This window comes from Salvelinus fontinalis, chromosome 13, assembly GCF_029448725.1.
Source record: "Salvelinus fontinalis isolate EN_2023a chromosome 13, ASM2944872v1, whole genome shotgun sequence".
Lineage (NCBI taxonomy): Eukaryota > Metazoa > Chordata > Actinopteri > Salmoniformes > Salmonidae > Salvelinus > Salvelinus fontinalis.
Genome location: NC_074677.1, coordinates 52,806,543 through 52,822,165, shown reverse-complemented (window position 1 = coordinate 52,822,165; position 15,623 = coordinate 52,806,543). Strand labels below are relative to the sequence as shown.

The following is a 15,623-nucleotide window of genomic DNA, read 5'->3' as shown; positions in this document are numbered from 1 at the left end:
CTTTTGAATGCTGGCGGTGCTCTCACTCTAGTGGTAGCATGAGACGGAGTCTACAACCCACACAAGTGGCTCAGGTAGTGCAGTTCATCCAGGATGGCACATCAATGCGAGCTGTGGCAAAAAGGTTTGCTGTGTCTGTCAACGTAATGTCCAGAGCATGGAGGCGCTACCAGGAGACAGGCCAGTACATCAGGAGACGTGGAGGAGGCCGTAGGAGGGCAACAACCCAGCAGCAGGACCGCTACCTCCGACTTTGTGCAAGGAGGTGCACTGCCAGTGCCCTGCAAAATGACCTCCAGCAGGCTCATTCTGAGGTCTATTTATATAAGATTTGAATTTGTCACATGTTTGCCCCGATGTCAAATGGTATTGATATATGAATTTATTGGATGAGTTGCCCCAAGCCCAGATCAGCTCCATCGACTACTCAGATAGTATCACCGTGCTAGGAGGTGAAATGTGACTCTGTCCTTATGACATATCTATATCTCAAACCAACTTTTTTCTAAATCATCTGCTGTTGTTGACTCCCCTCACCTCAAAGTCAAATGCTCCTACCTCCAGCAGAGGGCAGTAGTGCTATTGAAAACACAAAGGCACCCGCAGACTAGTTAGTAGCCTACATGACCCAATTAAAGCTCTTTTAATTCAGCCAGCAACCATGAGAATATAGCAGATAAACAAAGTCAACACAATTGATCAACAGGCTACCTGTACAAAAAGGAGTGCAGATACAAAGACACGTTATGCTAACCCCTCAGATCTGATTCAGAATACACACACACACATATACGCACACACGCATACACACACACGCATGCACACACACACACATTCACAGACAGTAATGACTACATGGTTATGTAAAAATGGACTCCTTCCCAGAGCTTCCCATTAAAATAATTGTAAAACTCAAATCAACTCCCCTACCCGTGAATACACACACACACACACCCCGACAAGCAGACATGCTCTTAAACAAACAAAAAAAGAGTTTGTGAGAACAGAACTCATGATTTAGATTTTGCTCTGTGTTAGGCCCTGATAAATTACCTCAACATGACACGTGTTTGACACCTTTCCTAGAAGCTGCCCAGAGCCATAACGTGACCTGCCAGTGTCAACCAACATCCCTTGTCTCCGGGATAATGTTTCTAAAGGGTGAAGGGTGAGGCAGAGACAGAGAGAGCTTAGTGTCATCCCATAATTAGATTTTCTAAATACGATTTCAAACACAAGTGGTCCTTGTATTCAGATTACTGACTATGTGCTTTAGCCCTCTGGGTGGCAGCGTATAAATGAAACAAGCTTGTGAGTATTTACTGTAACTGCTGCTTTGGGGGTAATATATGTATTATATGTATCTCTCTGTATATCAGTGTGTGGCTGGTTCTCTGTAACTGTGTGCCTCTTTTTTGTCATGCTGTTCACCCTAAAGTGTTCTGGTAAAAGTAGTACTTCAAGTCTGAATGCAGACTTTGTTTTATTTCAATGTTAGCGGAAAAGAGGAGAGAGAATCAATCAAATGTATTTATAAAGCCCTTTTTACATCAGCCGATTGCACAAAGTGCTATACAGAAACCCAGTCTAAAACCCTAAACAGCAAGCCATGCAGATGTAGAAGCACGGTGGCTAGGAAAAACTCCCTAGAAAGGCAGCAATCTAGGTAGAAACCTAGAGAGGAACCAGGCTCTGAGGAGTGGCCAGTCCTCTTCTGGCTGTGTCGGGTGGAGATTATAACAGTGCATCACTACTCTGGACGGTTCTGACTTAGAAGATGTGGACAACTACAAATACCTAGGTGTCTGGTTAGACTGTAAACTCTCTTTCCAGACTCACATTAAACATCTCCAATCCAAAATTAAATCTAGAATCGGCTTCCTATTTCGCAAAACAAAGCATCCTTCACTCATGCTGCCAACCATACCATCGTAAAACTGATCATCCTACCAATCCTCGACTTCAGCGATGTCATTTGTCACCAAAGCCCCATATACTACCCACCACTGCAACCTGTATGCTCTCGTTGACTGGCCCTCGCTTCATACTCGTCGCCAAACCCACTGGCTCCAGGTCAACTACAAGTCTCTGCTAGGTAAAGCCCCGCCTTATCTCAGCTCACTGGTCACCATAGCAGCACCAACCCGTAGCACGCTCTCCAGCAGGTATATCTCACTGGACACCCCCAAGCCAATTCTTCCTTCGGCCGTCTCTAGTTCCACTTCTCTGCTGCCAATGACTGGAACGAACTGCAAAAATCTCTGAAGCTGGAGATTCTTACCTTCCTCACTAACTTTAAGCACCAGCTGTCAGAGCAGCTCACAGATCACGGCACCTGTACATAGCTCATCTGTAAATAGCCCATCCAATCTACCTCATCCCCATACTGTATTTATTTATTTATCTTGCTCTTTTGCACCCCAGTATCTCAACTTGCACATTCATCCTCAGCACATCCTACCATTCCAGTATATTGTAATTACTTTGCCACCATGGCCTATTTATTGCCTTACATCTCTTATCCTACCTCATTTGCACATGCTGTATATAGATTTTCCTACTGTATTATTGATTGTGTCGTGTCTTTGGCCATGCCGGATTAAGTGATATGACAAGCTTTCTATAAAATCCTTTCTCTGTAATTAATATCACCTGATTGAGATAATCATGTAAATGTAATTAACTAGAAAGTCGGGGCACCACAAAATAATATTTATAGAGCAGTTATCTTCCGAATAAACTCTTAAAGACCTAGTAATATTTTACATCAATAGCAGTCAATATTAAGTCTCATCTGAAAGTTGTAAATTCTTGGTTATCTTCACGAACCCTGGCTAACAAGTTGAATCAGCAATACAAAATTAGGTTTAATTATTTATTTACTAAATACCTAACTAATCACACAGAATTACATATACACAGAATGAATCATACCTTGATTACAAATGATGTCATAAAGGAAAACGTCCCTAGCGGACAGAGCAGATATGACAGCTGGTTACACAAAGAAAAGGGGGCTGGGTTTGAGTGAAAGAGCGGGAAGACTGAAGAACAAAGGGAGAAGCGATGTCTCTATCAGGCCATAGGCAGCTACTCTATCGTAAATACAGAATCTTATGCATTCTAAATTACCGCCCATTTGGAAAAGGAAAATGCAATAAATATTTACTCTGAGCTGCACTTCAATAGGTTGGTGGTATATGGAAGGTCGTGTTGCTCAACAGAGTCCTTTGTCCTTTGAAGAGTGTCTCTGGTGGTGAACTTGAAACGTTGCAGTGTCGTCGTTGTGTGGTAAACGGGATACTCTGTCTGTCCTTTCCCAGTGCACGCTTGGCGGCTGGAGTGAATCAGAGTTCAAAGTTCATACGCCGTTGCCATACTTATATGCTCATGCTATATTCTGTCAGGTATTGTCGAAATTCATCATATTTGACGTGTCGATCGTCCTCTTCACGTGGGAATTCAATGCTAATTTCGTTAGGTAGCTGAGATTGGCTTTGCTCTGTAGGTGTCACCTGTCCTTCTAACGTCAAGGCCGTCACCTTAATGTCCCCGGGACAGGAAGTTACATTGTCATCAAGGCTTTATATAGGAAGGGAGAGGAGGGCGTGTTTCATAGTTTATAACCAATGTCTCTTCACGTGGGCGGGCCACTGAGTCGGGCCTAATTCACTCATGAAAACCCAATTCTCACATTTTAGAAGCTAAAATCACATTTCATCCCCTCACAAATAATTTCATATTCAAACATTTAAATTGCACAACAATTCCATGTGAATCTGGTAACTATAATGTGTAGACTTTCCACTGTACAGTTTGTCATCCTATCATTGATGAGAATGTCTCAGATGACAACCGAACTGACATCATATTCATTAAGTACCAACGCATATGTTCAATTGGTTGGATTACCAAAATATGGTTCATTTCCCCCCACCTTCTGATGCTCCCAGAATATCTATGTTAACCAAGGGATTTTCAATAGTCACATCAGTAGGGTAGAGAGAAGGAAAAAGGGGGGTGAGGTATTTATGAATGTCATAAACCTACCCCCAGGCCAGCGTCATGACAATTGTATGTTTGTTAATTCCATGTGTAACTCTGTTGTTGTATGTGTCGAACTGCCACAGACACTGTGGCTGCGTCCGACAATACCCCCGGACAGGGCCAACCAGACAGGATATAACCCCACCCACTTTTCTAAAGCACAGCCCCCACACCACTATCTTCAACCACCAACTTACTACCCTGAGACAAGGCCGAGTATAGCCTACAAAGATGATATGGAATCATGTAGTAACCAGAAAAGTGTTAAACAAATTAAAAATATATGTTATATTGAGATTCTTCAAAGTAGCCACCCTTTGCTAGTAGAAAGAGAAGGAAGGGAAGCGCTACTAAGGTACACAATAGTACATTTTGGTAGATAGAAGGTGCTCTTTGGTAAAAGGTGTAAATTGGTCATCAAAAAGAAAAGAGGACCAAGGCACTCTTCATATAAATAATTAAAATGCCTTTATTAGTATGGCATGTTCAATAGAAACAACGTTTTTTTTAAAAACCGACGCGTTTCGGCTGCATGGCCTTCGACAGGGAGTACAAAAAAAAAAGGGAATACAATGTCCTCTTTTGAACAGCTTTTCCAATTAGCCCTAATTGGAAGAGGGAGTGGTTACAAAATTGATTGGACACACCTAGTAAGCAGTAATATACACATTAAAAGGTGAAATACTGTAGCTATGTTATCATAAACAGACAACTCCAAGCTATAAGTATCAGAACACTTAGAAAGGTAGTTCTAACCTTAAATATGACTGGGAGAAGTGTCAAGAATAAGAAAGCAATATATTCCATAGTACACTAGAGCACAGCAAAACATGAACAACAGTCTAACATAGCTGAGGGCAATTGAGCAAAATGTCCACTAGATGACAGCAAATGGATCAATCACAACCCTACAGGAAGGGTGAGAAATCCATATCTTCATTTAAACCAGGGTATTTAGTGGCCTGTAGTTTGTAAATCCCAAAATGTTCCCTTTGGTTTAACTGTTTAAGACGGTCCCCCTTTCTAATATATTTGAGATTCTTCAAAGTAGCCACCCTTTGCCTTGACGACAGCTTTTCACACTCTTGGCATTCTCTCAACCAGCTTCACCTGGAATGCTTTTCCAACAGTCTAGAAGGTGTTCCCACATATGCTGAGCACTTGTTGGCTGCTTTTCCTTCAGTCTGCAGTCCAACTCATCCCGAATTCTAAATAAATCACTGACAGTGTCACCAGCAAAGCATCATCCTCCGTGCTTCACAGTGGGAACCACACATGTGGAGATCAGCCGTTCACCTGTTCTGCGTCTCACAAAGACATTGCGGTTGGAACCAAAAATCTCCCATTTGGACTCATCAGACCAAAGGACAGATTTCCACTGGTCCATTGCTTGTGTTTCTTGGCACAGTCTCTTCTTATTATTGGTGTACTTAAATAGTGGTTTCTTTGCAGAAATTTGACCATGAAGGCCTGATTCACTCTGTCTCCTCTGAACAGTTGATGTTGAGATATGTCTGTTACTTAAACTCTGTGAAGTATTTATTTGGGCTGCAATCTGAGGTGCAGTTAACTATATTCTCTGCAGCAGAGGTAACTCTGGGTCTTCCTTTCCTGTGGCGGTCCTCATGAGAGCCAGTTTCATCATAGTGCTTGATGGTTTTTGCGACTGCACTTGAAGAAACTTTCAATGTTCTTGAAATGTTCCTTATTGACTGATTTTCATGTCTCAAAGTAGTGATGGACTGTCATTTCTCTTTGCATATTTTAGCTGTTCTTTTTTTACCAAATAGGGCTATTTCCGGTACACCACCGCTACCTTTTCACAACACAACTGATTGGCTCAAATGCATTAAGAAGGAAAGAAATGAACTGTTAACAAGGAACACCTGTTAATTGAAATTAATTCCAGGTGACTACCTCAAGAAGCTTGTTGAGAGAATGCCAAGCGTGTGCCAAGCTGTCATCAAGGCAAAGGGTGGCTACTTTAAAGATCCTCAAATATAAAATATATTTTGATTTGTTTAACACTTTTTTTGGTTACTACACGATTCCATATGTGTTATTTCATAGTTTTGATGTCTTCACTACTAGTAAAAAAAACCTTTTAACTGGTACTCTATGTGAAAGAAAGATGGAGACAGGGTAGAGTGGTGGATGGTAAGGATAAAGTGATAGATTAAAACAGGGGCACTCAACTACTATTTGAGAAGGTCCATGTCACACATATTTCCTAGATGACAAAGGTCCGGATGGATATTGCAATTTATCGGCGTAGTAATGAACCCCAACATCACGACCCATACAACCCCAAGCTGCTCAAACTGTTCCCACCCCTCTTGAGAATATTTGTAAAGAATATTTGTACATTTTAAAGATAATTTCCTGGAATTCTACACATTTTGCCATGTCTTTTGTGTATTATGATACCTGAGTGACTCAACAAAATAAATTGGGCCCCCGGGGGTCGAGGCCCCTGAACATGTAATCTGGTCATGATAACTACAATATTTAGATAGCTGGTTAGCCTAATTGACCCATCTAGCTAACATGGTCAGTAGTTGATCAACTAGATTTTTTGGACAAATTAAAAATATCTCTCTACGGTCTATCAGTGAATGACTTAAGAAGAGGAAACCTGACCATGCACTACCAAATTTAGAAATTGGACCTTGTACATTGTACTATTACAGCTCTCAGCAGCAGTAAGTTAAAAACCTGTGTGTCGGGACCCGGGGTCCATATTGAACCCGTTCTGGGTCCCGATCCGGATGGCGGTCCACCAGTTGAGTAGGACTTTAAGTAGAAGATTGGAAAGATGGAAAGGAGTGGAGGGGCAGATCTAAAAATAGAAATTGAGGAATGATCCAAAAGTGAGGTAAGATAATAAAGATGGAAGACAGTGGATTCACACTGTCGAAATGGGTTGGACAAGATGGCAACAAGCTCTGAGTGGAGGGCATAATGAATTCCATTGGTAAATGTGTGTGCATTTGTTTGTGTGTGTGTGAGTGAGAGTGAGAGAAAATTGGGTCTCTGCTTCCAGGCGATATAGAAGGAGCGATCCCCTCCGGGATAAACGCTCAGCCCAGACAGAGCTCTGTGTTATTTAGCAATAACATTTAACATAAGTACGTTAGAGCTTTCATATTTCTCAAATTCCCCTAAAATCCTAATTCTCCACATTTACACAAATCCTATATGTGAGACAGGGATGGCTCCATGTTTCATTTTAATTGAATTTCTGTCATTAATACAAAGGCTTGTTTGTTGCCCTCTCTGATGTTGATTTTGATAAGCTGTTGGGGAGGTCATGGCAGTGGCTGGGTTTGTGTTGGAGGGACATGGTAATGTAGTTACTGTATCGCATGGTCACATCACACTCAGGGCATTTACAGGCAAACACTCTTCAAACAAATGGACATGCTTAACAAGACAGGAATGCATACACAGAGACATACACATTCACATTCACATACCAAAACCCATACCCATATAAACACATCAACATAAAACAGGCAAATATGCATATGTAACAACACAAGAGACATGAAGCCTAGACAGAGAGTTCTAAACAGAAATAGACTGCGATGTGGAGAGAGGAGGGGGTATCAGCAAAAGAGAAACAGAGAGTAAAAAAGGCGAGAACTGTGTCTGGGGTGGGATGATGACAGCTTCTGGCTCCGCTCCATCGCTGACGAAAGCTGCTTAGCCCCTCAGTTGCCATGGAGACCTGCAGGAGCAGCCAGAGAAAAAGAGGGTGAGGGGAGGGGCATCTGAGGGAGAAATAGAGGAGAAAGACCTGGTGGGGAGAGAAAGACAGAGGGAGGGATAGAGCGAGAGGAGAGAGAAACATACTGCAAGCAATTGAAGCTTAGCCAGTCTGCAGAAAGGAGAAGGTGTATTGTAAGAGAGAATAAAGGTACATGTTCTGTTAGCAATAGCTGGGTGAGAAAAATAGAGCACAAAATCGGAGTACAACAGAGAAGAGTATAGCGACTCAAAATGGATATACAGTCAGAGAGTAGCGAACTCTCGCCGTGCGACCCACAGCCTGCTGGAAAAATCAGAAAGGCCTTCAAGCTGTTTGGGAAGCGCAAGCCAGGCAGCATCTTCTCCATGCGCGGCAAAGGCGAGGGCAACAACAAGTCACCTATCGCCAGGAGCAAGACAGTGGAAGGATTAACGGAGTCCGCAGCAGCAGAGCAGGAGCTGGAGAAGGAGACTGAGAAGGAGGAGGAACCAGAGGTGAGTCACAGAGAGGAGGAGGAAGCCCTGGAGGAGCCCCTGGGTGATGCTGGAGATCCCTCCATCCCTTCTGCTGGCCGTCCCTCCATCTCCTCTATGACCTCTGCCAAATCCCTCAGCTTCCTGATGAAGTTGCGGCGCAGCCGTCGAGGAGGACCAGACCGGAGGTTCCGTACAGAGTCCCAGCCAAAGGTACGCAAGCGTCGGGGCCTGAAGGGTCTCTTCAACAGTATGGCGTGGAACCAGCGAGAGAAGGAGGCCAGGGACGAGGCCGAGACCCCCCCGAGCCCCCTCCTCATGTCGTCCCGTACAAACAGCGTGGAGATCATCAAGGAGGACATGACTTTGACTCCCAGACCTGCGCCTCGCAGCCAGGATGTCCCAGAGCCTGAGCCTGGACAAGAGTCCCCTGTTTCATCGAAGAGCCCCACAGTGAAGGAGAGCTCAGCCTCAAGCCCATCAGAGACGACGGCTCCCTCAGTGACTACAGACAGTGTCACTGAATCTAATGAGGATGTACTGCCTCTGCCCACCACTGAACCACCACCCTTGGATCCTGCTGTGGATCGTCTGAGGTCGCTGCTTGCAGACATCTCCTCTCTGATAAGCTTTGACTCGTTGACAGGATGTGGAGACATTTCTGCTGAAGTGGAGGCGGAGTGGGGCAAAGCCTGCCCTACTGTCGGGACCGGACCTGGGACCAAGGGAGCTGTGGCGGGAGAGAAATCCTCATCAACTACTCTTTCAGCAAAACCTACCCCTATTTCTAAACCTGCCCCTATTTCTAAACCTACCCCTATTTCCAAACCTACCGCTATTACTAAAGCTACCCCTTCACCTACACCAACCCCTGTTCCTACTGCTACTACTAAATCTAGTCCAACCCCTTCCTCTTCCCCCACCACTAAACCCACCCCCACCTTTACCCCTACAACCAAACCTACCCTTTCGCCTTCCCCAACCACTAAACCTACCCCCACCTTTACCCCTACAACCAAACCTACCCTTTCGCCTTCCCCAACCACTAAACCTACCCCCACCTTTACCCCTACAACCAAACCTACCCTTTCGCCTTCCCTCACCACTAAACCTACCTCCACCTTTACCCCTACAACTAAACCTGAACCTACCAGCTGGTCGATCAAACCTGAACCTACCCCTATTGCGACGACCAAATTCTCAACTATTCCCACAACTATTACTAGCCCTACCACTAAATCAAGCCCTACCCCTTTAACAAAACCCTACCCTCCACCAACAACAAAATCCACCCCAAGCCCTGCCCCTGTATCCAAACCTTACCCAGTAGTTACCCCACCTCCTGCCCCTGCATCCAAACCTTCCCCAGTAGTTACCCCACCTCCTGCCCCTGCATCCAAATCTTCCCCAGTAGTTACCTCACCTCCTGCACCTGTATCCAAACCTTCCCCAGTAGTTACCCCACCTCCTGCACCTGTATCCAAACCTTCCCCAGTAGTTACCCCACCTCCTGCCCCTGTATCCAAACCTTCCCCAGTAGTTACCCCAACTCCTGCACCTGCATCCAAACCTTCCCCAGTTGTTACCCCACCTCCTGCCCCTGTATCCAAACCTTCCCCAGTAGTTACCCTACCTCCCGCCCCTGTATCCAAACCTTCCGCAGTTGTTAACCCACCTCCTGCCCCTGTATCCAAACCTTCCCCAGTAGTTACCCCACCTCCTGCCCCTGTATCCAAACCTTCCCCAGTAGTTAACCCACCTCCTGCCCCTGTATCCAAACCTTCCCCAGTAGTTACCCCACCTCCTGCCCCTGTATCCAAACCTTCCCCAGTAGTTAACCCACCTCCTGCCCCTGTATCCAAACCTTCCCCAGTAGTTAGCCCACCTCCTGCCCCTGTATCCAAACCTTCCACATTAGTTACCCCACCTCCTGTCCCAGCCCCAGTGGCCAAACCAGCTTCTGTAACCAACCCTGCCACTCTTTCACCAGCCACTTTCACCTCTGCCCCACCCCCCAAAATGTTCTCAGTCCCATGTCTGGATTCCACTACCGCACCTCCCTCCCTAACATCCTTTTATCCTACGGCTGTCCCGAGCTCAGCATTTAAAATGCCCTATATCCCGGTTCCAGTGCCAGCCTCAGTCACTAGCCCTGCTCCTGTCCAAACCCTGACTCCCATTCTAGCTGACTCAAAGGCTCCCTCTGCCCCTACTCCAAAATCAGGCCCTATGTCTAAGGCTCCCCCTTTCCCTACCCCTGTCCCTACCCCAACTCCAGTCCCTATGTCTAAGACTCCCCCGTTTCCTACCCCTGTCCCTACCCCAACTCCAGTCCCTATGTCTAAGGCTCCCCCGTTTCCTACCCCTGTCCCTACCACAACTCCAGTCCCTATGTCTAAGACTCCCCCGTTTCCTACCCCTGTCCCTACCCCAACTCCAGTCCCTATGTCTAAGGCTCCCCCGTTTCCTACCCCTGTCCCTACCCCAACTCCAGTCCCTATGTCTAAGGCTCCCCCGTTTCCTACCCCTGTCCCTACCCCAACTCCAGTCCCTATGTCTAAGGCTCCCCCGTTTCCTACCCCTGTCCCTACCCCAACTCCAGTCCCTATGTCTAAGACTCTCCCGTTTCCTACCTCTGTCCCTACCCCAACTGCAGTTCCTATGTCTAAGACTCCCTCTACCCCTGCCTCATTCCCTTCTATGCCCTCTCCTGTTCTCTTCCTTGCCCCTATGCAGTGTACGCCCCTTGCCTCTGGTCAGGTGAAGGGTGGTGAGCACAATGCCTCTCTAGATACAGGAGAGGACACGACGAGTCCAAACGGCTTGGATGTGCGGGGTGCCTGGAACAATTCACCCAAGAGAGAAAAGAAAGGCCATGCTTCACAGACTGAGACACACATGGTCCCCCAGGGGCCCCCCACAGAGAAGAAGACGCCCCCAGTGAAGGCAGCAGGGCTCAGTAAGATCCCTGTCTGCGGTGGAGGCAGGGCAGGCAAGCTACCACTCCGTGAGTCCCAGTCCACTGACGACGAGGGGAGCTGGGACCCACCTACTCCAGGGCAGGAAGAGGAGGGTCCATGCCCCAGCATACGACACGGAGTCAGCAAAGACACAATTAGTAACTCCTCTGCTGAAGCTGAAGTTGAGGCCAGTCATGTAAAACATAGCCCAGAGGAGAGTCGTCAGCTCCGCCAACCTACAGTCTACAGCAGTATACCGCGTGACTCCAAGATCCCTGTCAAGCTGGGAGTCCAGTCCAACACCCCTGTCCCCCAAGGAGCTAAGGAGCCCCCACGCTCCAAGATACCTTTGTCCAAGGTTCCTGTCCGCAGGACCGGCAATAAACCCACAGCCACCGCAGCTGCAAGCGCTCAAAATAGAAAATAAAGATACGAGACTGCTTCAAACACAAACACCGTAATGGCTGCTTTCATCCAAAATCACTCTTTTAATATGATCACATGGGCACCGTTTGCATCCTTTTTTGTACTGTATATTTACAAGGACAGTCAAATATCTTCATGATTCTCTCAAATGGCACTCTATCCCACATTGTTTTCGTCTCTCTGCTTTAGCACACCACCATCAGCTCCAGAGCAACACTAACATCGCGTCTGAGGCTCAAGCACAACAACACACAAGCACAACAACACATCTCCCCTGGAAGGACTGTGACTCCCTTGTATTGTGCCAACATGACAGATGCATTCAACCAAGGTTCAGGTCTAAACCTGGAGTAGAATGGTGATTGAGGAGGACGGTCGTAACAAAGGGTGTTTTGGGATGTATTGTTAAAGGATGCACGGTATGGTAGCATACCAAGGTCAGAAACAACAGCATATGGAAGAGAGTATCTTTCTAAAGTGCTTTTTTCCTACAGACTATCAGAGTGAAAAAATCTACTTTTTCTACAATACTTTTTATCTTTTGTTACTCCCTCTTTTTTGTAGAACTGTCTAAAAACCCTGTCTTATTTTCCTGCAATTCCTTTTGATAAGTGATACTGTAGTCCTTTTTTTCCTTCATCATGCCAGAGAGGGTCCACACCTCTGAAGAAATGCAACAACCCAAACCAACATCCTATAACATCTCTGGATGTATGTAGCAGAATTGCATGCCAACATGAGCCAGAGGACTCCTTTCCTCTACTTTCCTCCATTTATTTTTTGACACTGTGTGGAATCATACAGCGCCTGCCTGCCTGCTCATAAGTAACACTGTCAATCACACTGTGAACTTTGGGAAAGACTTGTGCTCTGGATGGAGTTCATTATGGATAGGATGGCCCCTGTGGAAGGTTGGAACAGTGGGTAAGCCTGTAAAACAGACCCTGTCAAGTTTGAGTGGATCCCGAGAGCATCAGCCTCGGAGGGGTGCATCCCTTTGCTAAGCCCACGTATACATAGTCATGCTCAGATGAGGACAATATCTGTGTGTATACATGACCTATGCTGTTCTGTTTCTTATTTAATCAATAAAATAACGTGAGTACACTGTATGTCACCTGAAAACAACCCTATAGGTCTCTGAGTGTGATGCTACACAGCCACTTCGCACCTGCTCTTTTCAGTAATGTGAGACTACGATTCAGTGTTCGTACAACAACAGCAATGTCTGCATCAGCTTTATCTGAATAGACGGCATAAGGATTTGCTCACACACGTACAGTGTAATGCAGTGTTTCTCATTACAACACCACCGTGTCAGCTGATGGACAGACATGTGTCAGCTTTATCTCTATAGATGGCGTAAGGGTTTGCATACACACTCCTCGACCTATCTCTCTCTCACATTACATGCCGAGGGGTTTGCTAGCCCTGTCTTAAGCAGAGATAAAATGGTATAACTTCATTTCATGTGCGGGTTCACCTACTTGATTGCTATCTCTTTGGATGTATAGGAAGCAGGGAAGGGTAAGTCAATGTAGGTCGTGAGGATAGATAGTGCGCGCACGTTCATGCACGTGTGTGTGGGGCAGACAATATGAGCAGTCAGGGTAGGGCTCAATGGCGTGGTGACAAACTGTTCCACACGAAAACAGTCTCTACTGCAGTGGCATTACGTAAGCCCTGACACCATTAGAACAGAGGAGGGGAGGGAAGAAGAGAGGACAGCATGGGAAAGAGGCGTTTTCCTGTCTTCCGATCATTTAACTAACCCCCGGGTCGGTGCCTCAAAATATACTGTTGGCATTGTGATGGTGACCATGGGCTGGGACTGGGACGGTCCTCAGTAGAGCAACATTCTACTATGGTCCAACCCAACTGACCTGAATAAGAAAACGCATGAATGTCAGCAGAGCCTGGCCAATGAGCTGTGAGAGAACACACTGCAGGAGCATGCAGAAACTCAGTCATATCAAGAATATGGTTTATAGCCTACCATAGGCATTATACAGTGTATACCCATATGTATTGTATAAAATAGTTGGATTGGATAGTTGGATTGGATTTATGGCAGAATAGATTCACTGCAGAATAGATGGCGTATTACTCTGTGATACTAAATAATATAGGCACTTCTCTTTCATGGGCATAAATTTAAAATAGGAGCCAGGCTGTACAGACCCTAGTGAGGGTGAAGGAGCCAACGTGAGTCACAGGGAAGGGTTTGGGGGCTGATTTGATCCAACTCAGTCACGGGGAAGTGGGGTGGGCTGGTGATGGGGGGCTGGCCGTTTAGCAAGTAATCGGTATTTATAGATGAAGCACGACGCAAGCTGCACAAACACAGCTCTGTTCACTAAGTGAAGCCAGAGGCCCTGAGCAGAGGAGAGCAGTCGACGTCGCGCAGGAAAAACACGAGGACTTCACCGCATCAGATGCTGAATTAGACATCAGGACTGTGAAAACATCTCTCCCTGCTAAAAGAACAATATCCCCAGGCTCTATATATTTATGAGGCACGCAGGAGGACATGGTGGAGGCTGGGGGGGGGGGGGGGGGATTTAACTGTAAGTCGTTCAGGATAATAGATAGGAACATGGAACCTCTACGGTGGCAGACTGGTAGCGATAGACTAGGGATGGTGTAGGGTAGGAAGGAGTAGTCAATAGTGGTAGAGCTATGTGGAGCAGGGTGGTTAGAGGCCAGGCACAGAGACAATAGAAGCATTTCTGAGGGATAATAATGGATTTCACTGCAGGGAGAGAAGTGTGAAAATGTGGATCATATGGGCCATGAAAAATCTAGGATTATAATGAGCACTGAGCAGTAAATTTTGCATCTCTGTAGTAGTGTTTCTCCAGTCTGTTTCTCCAGCAGGTATGTATACATGACACTGGGACAGATGGATGACATTACATGGCCAGGCACGACTCCAACACCATCATTAAGTTTGCCGACAACACAACGGTGGTAAGCCTGATCACCAACAACGATGAGACAGCCTATAGGGAGGAGGTCAGAGAATAACCTCTCCCTCAACGTGATCAAGACAAAGGAGATGAACGTGGACTACAGGAAAAGGAGGGCCGAGTACGTCCCCATTCTCATCGACGGGGCTGTAGCGGAGCAGGTTGAGCGCTTCAAGTTCCTTGGTGTCCATATCACCAACAAACTATCATAGTCCAAACACACCAAGACAGTTATATAGAGGGCACGAACACACCTATTCCCCCTCAGGAGACTGAAAAGATTTGGCATAGGTCCTCAGATCCTCAAAAAGTTCTACAGCTGCACCATCGAGAGCATCCTGACTGGTTGCATCACCGTCTGGTATGGCAACTGCTCGGCCTCCAACCGCAAGGCACTACAGAGGGTAGTGCGTTCGGCCCAGTACATCACTTGGGCCAAGCTTCCTGCCACCCAGGACCTCTATACCAGGCGGTGTCAGAGGAAGGCCCTAAGAATTGCCAAACACTCCAACCACCCTAGTCATAGACTGTTCTCTCTGCTACCGCACGGGAAGCGGTACCGGAGCGCCACGTCTAGGTGCAAAATGCTTCTTAACAACTTCTACCCCCAAGACATAAGACTGCTGAATAGCTAATCAAATGGCTACCCGGACTATTTGCATTACCCCTCCCCCCCTTGTTTACGCTGCTGCTACTCGCTGTTTATTATCTCTGCATAGTCACTTACCCCTACCTACATGTACATATTACCTCAATAACCTCGACTAACCTGTACCCCTACACAGTGACTCGGTACCGGTACCCCCTGTATATAGCCTCGTTATTATTTTATTGTTGCTCTTTTATTTTTTTAAACTTTAGTTTGTACAGTAAATCTTTTCTTAACTCTTATTTTTCTTAAAACTGCATTGTTGGTTGAGGGCTTGTAAGTAAGCATTTCACGGTAAGGTAAGGTATTCGACGCATGTGACAAATACAATTTGACTTGATGATATTA

General features: G+C 46.1%; 1 protein-coding gene across 1 annotated transcript; it reads left to right on the top strand.

Annotated features, from left to right (window-relative positions):
* Nucleotides 1-7,829: 7,829 nt before the first annotated feature.
* Nucleotides 7,830-12,785, top strand: LOC129868991 (uncharacterized). Its single transcript, XM_055943409.1, has one exon. The coding sequence runs from the start codon at nucleotides 8,050-8,052 to the stop codon at nucleotides 11,656-11,658; it is 3,609 nt and encodes a 1,202-aa protein (XP_055799384.1). The 5' UTR covers nucleotides 7,830-8,049; the 3' UTR covers nucleotides 11,659-12,785.
* Nucleotides 12,786-15,623: the final 2,838 nt, after the last annotated feature.